General features: G+C 36.9%; 1 protein-coding gene across 3 annotated transcripts; it reads left to right on the forward strand.

Moving 5' to 3' along the window:
* Nucleotides 1-3,559: 3,559 nt before the first annotated feature.
* On the forward strand, nt 3,560-7,784 carry LOC147861821 (uncharacterized). Of its 3 annotated transcripts, none has more exons than XM_087322940.1 (8): nt 3,560-3,746; nt 4,349-4,625; nt 5,187-5,804; nt 6,058-6,114; nt 6,206-6,355; nt 6,887-7,005; nt 7,239-7,347; nt 7,433-7,784. In XM_087322940.1, the coding sequence occupies exons 1-7, from the start codon at nt 3,617-3,619 to the stop codon at nt 7,322-7,324; spliced, it is 1,437 nt and encodes a 478-aa protein (XP_087179066.1). In that variant the 5' UTR covers nt 3,560-3,616; the 3' UTR covers nt 7,325-7,347; nt 7,433-7,784. The 3 variants fall into 3 exon arrangements, with proteins under 3 accessions (XP_087179066.1, XP_087179065.1, XP_087179064.1); XM_087322939.1 differs by having other exon boundaries at nt 7,451-7,784; XM_087322938.1 differs by having other exon boundaries at nt 7,239-7,346; nt 7,455-7,784.
* Nucleotides 7,785-8,905: the final 1,121 nt, after the last annotated feature.

The following is an 8,905-nucleotide window of genomic DNA, read 5'->3' on the forward strand; positions in this document are numbered from 1 at the left end:
GAATGGATCAGATCATCATGAAGATTTAAGGAATTTGGGGGTGATCCATTCGGGCGGGCAGGAGACCACTATCATCCCATCCCATCCCAATGGACCCTGCGCTACTAGGAATCGGCAAACTCTTCTGTTTCGGCTTAACCGGTTTGCCCTTGTCTAAATCTAACCAAACCGGTTTGAGAGTTTTCAACGTTAGAACCGAACCTCTTCCAACACTGGTTCATGTTTAACCGGATTGGCCAAACCGTTTAAGCCCTAACCGGTTTAGGAACTGGATTGGCCCTTAACGGTTCGGTTCAACTTGAACCTTGCCAAACCGATTCGAGCTCAATCTAGTTAAGGCGGCTCAAGCCTAAACCAAGCCGAACCAAACCGCCAAACCATTTAAATACAGTTTAATGGCTCGGTTTAGGCTTGAGTTGAGCCGTTGCCGATTCCTACCTACTACCTAATACGACCATTGGAGAGTCTGAGGGGTTGTTGGAGTCTAGCGGGCACAAATAAGAAAATGTTTGGGGCATTCGAGACATAAAGAAAAGCACGAGTATATTCTCGAGAGGTTCTCGCTCATCAAATCCCCCTTAGATAATCGCACGCATGCGCGCGTGTATGTGGCCGTAAAATGTAAGCAATGATCGTGATGGGTAGGTAGAGCATGATGTGTTAGTGTACATACCTATGAGCATATGTGCCACCTTAATGTTCCACGTTAATAAGCATAAGTGACGTCAAGGCACAATTGTCTTAGTCTAAAAGGTTTTGTTCACAATCTTTTGTCACCAAAAAGGATACTAAGGCACAAACATATTATTGTCATATAAGGATGGTCGAGCACGATTTAAGACACAAATGGACGAATGCAATGTAATACTGGAATGTCAATAGCCGAACATAACCGTAAATGGTTTTCCTCTTCTTCATGTCACCTTCAAGACTTAACAAGACAAGATTCACATGGGTGCTCTTTTACAGGTTATGTATATCTTACCAAAATTACCCACGTCTTACCGCTTTTGTATTATCTGGTTGCATCAACCAAATAAATGAGACAAAGCATAGCGTAACATTATCTTTGTATAGCAACGAAATTCTATTGATGTCATGACCACATACTATTACTTAATTGATTGAAATCCTATACATTTAATATATCAACATGGTGGTGTGTTGATAAATAATATAGTTTTCAACATTATGGTTTGTGCACCAAGTTTACTATTATGCTGATTATTTTGCATTCGTCGTCATGTTAGTGTCAACATCATGCACACTCCGAAAGCTTGTTTATGAAGTTGTGACTATATTTTTCCCACAGCATGACAATAGCTCATAATTTTAGTTGAAGATCATGCAAACTCTTAAATAAATATCTTCACAATATTGAGATTGGTAGGTTTCTGGAAACCTTTGATGCTAGTTCATAATATCAAATTGAGATCATGCAAACTAAATGTCTTCACAAATTTGGGATTGACGAGTTTTTCCAAACCTTCGATGTGCTGCTTTTAGTTTAAGTTCACATCATGCACCTAAACAATTTGTTACTCAAAAATGTCTTCAACATTGAGATGTTTCCACAATCTAAGGTCAACACAATGTGAAAATTGTTGCCTTCATACATCACACCTATACAAACTTGAGAAGTCTCCACACCTTATTGCATTTAGATCCACGAGCTAACTTTATAGAACTTTTAAAATTTGTAATTTATAAACATGATGGAGTAGTGGGTTCAAGTCTCAAGATTTTATTTTGACATTTCGTTCGTTATAAGAAGTCTACTCACGTTTAGTTCAAGATCAAGGACACAAACGCTTTACTTCTAAAATGGTTTTACAAAATTGTTGTCTCGATAATTTTTCCCAATGTTTTAATTCCAGCATCAATTATGAACAAACCATTAACATTATTAATTGATTCTAATACTCCTTTTGATCTTTCTAAAAATTACCAAATACTCTTACCTTTTTTTTCCTTTTAGAATATCCTTCCATTAATTATGAAAAGCCATATCAGCTATAAAATAACTAGATATAAAGGAAGCCAAGATACTTCCAATTCATGAGTTCCTATGATACCATTTAGTAAAACCACTTAAAAATTGGTTTGGAATGTTAATGAAGTCAACACATTAGAATCCAAATGGACTAATGAATTCCATAAAGATGAACATATTACCCAAACTTAGCATTTATGAACCATATTGTAAGAATCATCAATGCAAATATCCTATCCTTTGCATGAAGGAACCTTCCATGTCAACTACATACTTCACATGATGTGACACCAACTTCATGCACATGAAATAGAAGATATAAAAAGCACATGACATATGCCTTGTATGCTGTTGACATGATCATGGAGCAACCATGGCCCATGACTTGTATTTGCAGCAATTCTTATGTACATATAATTTCCTTCTAATACAATTAGTGTGGTATCTCTTTTAAGCAATATTCGCATGTGAGATCATGTCGATGACACTTGTATTATTATCATATACATGTACATTCATAAATTTATTTTGTGCGCTAAGGCATTTCATGTTCTAATTCTTCATGTTTAGAAATATAGTAGTAATTTGTAATGCACGTGTTTAATTTTAACTAATAGTTAAAAAAACCCATTTAAAGTGTTTATATTTTGGACAAGAGATGGCATACTAAATCAAAATGTGAACGCCATGTTAATGAGGCATATCGATCCTTAACATCCCCTATATGACATAATATTATTTATGAGATTAGGCTAAACCTATGACGATGATCAAACTTGGATAGATAGATCTTATTATCATATTTGGCGTTCAAATATGATGTATAAAATATAACACTTTCAAAATGGCGTATAAAATATATGATTTGCGACACTCAATGTTTAAGAACTTTACTAATGAATATCACAATCGGAGTGTAGAGTGAGACATTGAGAGAGATTTGTGGAATGATTGGGTTTGGTCAAAGATGTGTGGAAAACATGCTCAGCTGAAATCGAACACAAAGCATTGCATCAAAAGTGTGATACTCATACTCCCTAACTTGTTTAGGGCAAAGTATGCAAAAAGTCCACTCCTCTCGCTCTAATCACTTGTGCCCCAACATCTCGTTTCGCAGTATAGCTAGTGGGAGCCTCTTTCAAGGTCCTCATCGGGGTCTTGATGCAGATTGAGGGGCATGCATGCAGGATGAACAATCAGATAAAGGAGGTCGAGGGGCTCTCTATATAAGGATGGAGACAACAACTGTCCGACTGATTGGCTAAGACAAATAACTGTCACCACCACCCCCCATGCAGGAGGGGGGGGGGGGGGGATGGAATCTCTCGCGAGAGATGGGTGGGGATCTTGCGGGCGGGGGAATCTTAGGAGAGACCAAATGTGTGTGTGTGTGTGTGTGAAAGCACAAACACAAGAACTCTCTTCTCACTCACCCTCCATTAACCAATCATCCCATCCCATCCCATCACATGCTGTTTTGTGTTTGTGTTATTTTGTTGGGTTTTGATTGATTATTTTGTTCATACTGTTCCTCCTGCTCCTGCTCCTGCTCCAGCCCCTGCTCCTCATACATACATACATACTCTCTGTCTGCCTGCCTGCCTGCCTGCCTGCCTGCCAGTCATGTCATGCCAAGTCAAGTTTAACATGCATCTGCCTCATCTCTTCTTCCTCTTCTTCTTCTTCTTCACCACTATTTCACTATTCCCTTCTTCTTCTTCTTCTTCTTCTTCTTCTTCAGCCCCACCCGCAGGTAAATATTCAACAAACTCCCTTAAACCCTACTCCCCCCCACAGATCTATCTTAATTGCATTCCACCCATTTTCCCTTCTTTTCTTTGTTTTTTACTCTTTTTTTCCCACAGATGTTAATGCATTATGTTCTACTTAGCTTCTGCTTCTGCAAATCTATCTTAATTGCATTCCACCCATTTTCCCCTCTTTTCTTTGTTTTTTACTCTTTTTTTCCCCACAGATTTTAATGCATTATGTTCTACTTAGCTTCTGCTTCTGCAAATCTATCTTAATTGCATTCCACCCATTTTTCCTTCTTTTCTTTGTTTTTATTTATTTATTTTCTCACAGATTTTAATGTATTATATTCTACTTAGCTTCTGATTCTGCGAATCTATAGTAATTTGCATTCCACACATTTTTCCTTCTTTTTTTATTTTTTATTTTTACAGATTGTAATGCATTATATTTTACTTAGCTTCTTTTCTGCAAATTCCATGTATGCCATTCTTTCTTAGTTTTTTTTTTTGTCATTGTGTACAGATCTACATATCTTGAGGTTTTCTAAATTCTCTTTTCTTTTTTTGTTTTGTTCTTGTTTTATGTGTTAAAATCTTTCAGCTCCTGAATCTTCTCCTTCACCAGATTACTATTCATATAGTAGTCCTCCTTCGCAAAATGATTTAGCTCCCGAATCTTCTCCTTCACCAGAGCATCTTTCATATAATAGTTCTCCATCTCCTTCTCCTGAAGAAGAGTATGAAGAAGAGAACGAAGATGAACCTCATGAAGAAGTAGATACTGCTTCCACTGTCAGATGGTGTGCGATCAGAGACGAATTTTCAGATTGCGAGTATTATATCAGTCTTCTAGAGACAGGAACTTATCGATGGTCATGGTAAGTAAGTAAGTGTTAAAGTTGCGATTTCTATGGACGGCAGGATCAAGTTTATATATGAACAAATTAAGTACGTGTACAAGTATAGCAATGCTTAAGATCAAGCATATATATTTCTACATAGTAAGAAGTGTATAAGTTTAGATTTATATGTGGAGATGTAGAAGATCAAGTGTATATATGGACATGGTATGTGTAAGTTTAGAATTTTATATGGAGATGCGTAAGAAGTGTATGGATGCACATGGTAAATAAGTGTATAAGTTAGAACTATACAAGGAAGTGCATAGGATGAATTGTATATGGAAATGCACAAGAAGTTTATAAGTTAGAATCTGATTTGGGAATCCGTAAGAATTGTCTCTGGAGGTGGATGAGAAGCTTATTATGGTGTGCATAAGAGTTTTCTCACATGATGCATGAGGAGGGTATATGGAGGTTGTAGTAAAGCATGCACGAAGATGCATTGATATTTTTGTTTACTTTCCACGCAATGAACATCATGGCCTAATAAAATGCAATGGGATTTGATGGATATTCTTCATTGTTGTCTTTTTCTAGTGTCAGAATGGAGAGTGCGATGGATTGCCTCGAGGCAGTAAGTGCCAAGGAAGCGGATGTCGTCACACTCGATGCGGGTCTTGCATATATTGCACTGATGAACTACTCAATCAAGGCCATCATGGCTGAGGAGTACTGTTACCATAAAAAGTCGTATCATGCAGTTGCAGTTGTGTCCAAGGAAGTATGTGAAAGGAACCCGAGATTGAATTTAGAAGATTTCCGGGGAAAAAGGTCATGCCATCCTGGCTACCGAACAGGAGCAGGATGGAATTATCCTATTCAATTTATTGTTGAGAGTGGGTTGCAGATACCAGAGCCAGTGTCAATGTCGTCGGATGATAATATGCATGGAGATGAATCTATTGTGAGAAGTTTCTTCTCGGAGACGTGTGCTCCGTCGGAATTTGATGGCACTGGTCTATGTACGTCGTGTGGAAACAATGGCTCTTGTGACAATTCTTTGAGCAGTATCTATCGAGGTTATTCGGGTGCATACCGATGCCTTATGGAAGAAATCGGAGATATTGCTTTCTTGAGATCTGACACTGCTTTACGGCTTTCAAATGATGGTATGAATGCTCAAAACTGGTCGACAAAGTCCGTTGCCGATTTCATGTAAGTGCTTAAAACACACAATCAATCATCCTCTTTCGTTTAATGGACATTCTCATTCTTTGGTTATTAAATCATATCTTGCTTAAATGTGATTTTCATTCATGGTTATAGATACTCAACCTTGATTATTAAGCATTAATGTTTAAGTTACTCGTTAACTAACTTCGTTTAAGTTTAAACCACTTGAACCGTTCCTAATAGGTTATATCCATTTATTATAGCTAACTGTTATTTTTGCTTCTATGGCATTTAGGTATCTTTGCCCAAATGGGGGATGCAAGCCTATCAATGATAACATAGGCAGTTGCTCGTAAGAAAAATTCAAAACTTTTTTTGTTGTTGTTCTCCTCTTGTTCGAAACTATTTTGATTTCCTTCAATTGTGTGCATATCAAATTTTAGATTTGGTTCTGTGCCTTCAAACGTGATAATGACATTCAACTCCCAGACAAATAAGAAAAGAAGTGCTATTGTGAAAACACTTCTTAATGCAACTTGGGTCGATGCTGTTTATAGTGGGAATAACTCAGAGGATCATGTCTTCTCAGCAAGGTGAAATATGTAACTCAAATTTTATGTAGTTTTCCCCTTTCATCACTTAACCATATAGTAATTTTCATGTAATGCATGGTTAGCTTTAATATTTTACAAAGGTCTCGGTTTCTATGTGGACATGTGGAAAATTCTGAATTACATCTGTGGGTTTTTCTTTGATTTTTCCAAATGCCCTTGGTCAACCTTATCTCAAGCAATGATTTGAGTGCTATATGAAAAATTGTATAGTTAATTCATCATTCCCCATTTTCTGAATTATATATGATAATTTTAAATTTTATATGCTCAATTCTTCCCTTTTTTATCTCTTTTGGGCTGCACTGGGGGCATTTCAAGGTAAATCCAGCAAACCCTGGTAGTTTGGAAATTTTACCCTAAGAACTTATGCCCTAGTGGTATATTGAATATTTTCAAAATATGTTTTTATTCGTTATCCTTTTTTATTTCTAATGCTCAGTTTTAAATTATCCTTTGATGATGATTTGTTTTTGTTTCCTCTTTCCCTGAATCGTGGTGAGCATATTCCAGTACTCAGAATCTAGTTGAGATCAAAGAATTGACTAGATCCTATTTGGGAGCATCGGCAACTATCGCGCAAACTGTATCATCAGTTCATTATGAAAATTCATCTTCTTTCTTGAGCAATGGTATGTTGTTCCTTCCTTTCTTTGCGCAGATGTGATGAGCATAACATGCCCATACCTTATCATATCTTAAGAGCATACATATAATCATACCTTATCATATGTTGAGGCCAAAGACATCACATTACCATATGTTTTAGCGGCATAAACATAACCAATCCTTATCATATATTAAGAGCTTACACCAACTATATCTTATCATATGTTGAAGAAAGCTTCTTCTTTTTTAAAACTAGGTAACCATCGATTTGGTGGTTTCTCTTGTATCGTATGCTTTGTCATGACCATGGTTTTGGGCAGCATTCATTCACTTGTTCTATGAGAAAATGACAAGAGATATTTGAGGTAATTCTATTATCCTGTAGTGTTATCTGAAGGAATCCTAGGCTCTCACACATGGTAATGATGCTATGAAATTTCTGAATGAAAGGGTGTGTTTTTGTTTCAGGATTGGATTTGGACCAACTATTCCAAATTCGCTGAAACATTGAGACTAAACGTTAATTTTCAGAAACCAATGCCATTAAAACTGACATCCAACTCTTCTATGTAATTTTTTTCTTCTTTATCTTTTCTCTTTGTAATCCCACAAACTCCTTGCATTTGCTCCCTCTTGCTCTGCCTGCCGTTCTCTGAAGAGTAGTACCACATGACATGTGTTTTAATGTTGTGTTTCCCAATGTCAATTATTTTCAACCCAATATGGTTAGTATGCATGATCTCAAACCAAAGTATTATAAAAGATTTCCTGTAATGAAATCTATATCACATGCATTGCTCAATAGTTAAAGCTGCTATCTCAAGGTTGCAAATGCACAAGCACTGCACCATCTCCTCTTTAAAAATTTTGATAAGAGAAGTCCGGGAATCTAAAAGGAGTACCTTGTTGCTTGTAATATGATCAAGAGAATCTGCAGCCTATAAGTACTTTATTACATCTCACAAGCGAATGGGAATAAATGAGTGCTTTGATGCATATGAATGAAGAGAGTGAGAATCTTTAATCTTGTGAGCATATGACAATATGCATAATTTGTTGCCCTAGATTTGTTATTTTGTAGTAATAGAACATGCTTGGTGAGCAATGTTGGTAGTCCGAAAATAAAGAACTCAATTCTCTTATTAAACTTATTTTAAGGTCATTAATGAGAGTGTGCCATAAGAAAACAATGTATATGTGTAACCTGGTTAAGACATCGTTTACCACAGTTGTTGGGGATATGAGATCGATGCTTGAAGTTGTGGGTGAGCTTTTTGTAAGCTCTTGAGGCAAACTTTGTCAACCTTGGGGAGGAGCAAAGGGGTTAATAAGGAGGATGTTGTAGGCATCATAATGAGCTAGAAGGATGCTAAACTTGTGCAGTTATTTTCCTCAAGAACGGAGGAGAAAGTGGGATTTAAAGAGGGGTAAGGAGTTTTCAGCTTCCTTGAAACTATGAGGAGTAAAGGGTAAACCCCCTTTGTGTGCACCTCGTTTTCGATGTAGAACACATAATAGGAAGGAACATCGAGTATAGCTAGAACATCAAGCACTGAGCACTATAATATGCATATTCATGGACCAATTGGAAGGAAAATAAGAGGACTTGAGAATTTGGGGGCACAATCAATCACCAACACTTCATTGTATATGAATTGGATTCATGCACTATTATGGCAAGCTAAACCTCTTTCACATTGTCACGAGAATGCACACATGCATGTGAAATGTGAGTAGAACCACCACAAACTTGGATGAAAGAGGATAGGATGGACTTGAGCACTCTCCTTTGGGCCTTGAAATTTCTTTTAACTCTTTTTGTATACTTGTTTGTGTGTGAGGACGTGTGTGCAAGAAGTATTTGTTTTGTGTGTGAAAGTGTGCTTTGATGTTTAATTTTGAAGGGATGCATTTAGGCAAGTG

The sequence above is a fragment of the Azolla caroliniana genome, unplaced genomic scaffold, assembly GCF_043228905.1.
Source record: "Azolla caroliniana isolate FFs.n. ecotype wild unplaced genomic scaffold, voAzoCaro1.0.p SCAF_7, whole genome shotgun sequence".
Lineage (NCBI taxonomy): Eukaryota > Viridiplantae > Streptophyta > Polypodiopsida > Salviniales > Salviniaceae > Azolla > Azolla caroliniana.

Bases quoted from the DNA above. Each gene is read 5' to 3' on its own strand.
- LOC147861821 (XM_087322940.1), top strand. From the start codon at position 3,617: ATGTCATGCCAAGTCAAGTTTAACATGCATCTGCCTCATCTCTTCTTC. The intron at 5,805-6,057 runs GTAAGTGCTTAA...TATGGCATTTAG, and splicing joins AAGTCCGTTGCCGATTTCAT to GTATCTTTGCCCAAATGGGG. The intron at 6,115-6,205 runs GTAAGAAAAATT...ATCAAATTTTAG, and splicing joins GATAACATAGGCAGTTGCTC to ATTTGGTTCTGTGCCTTCAA.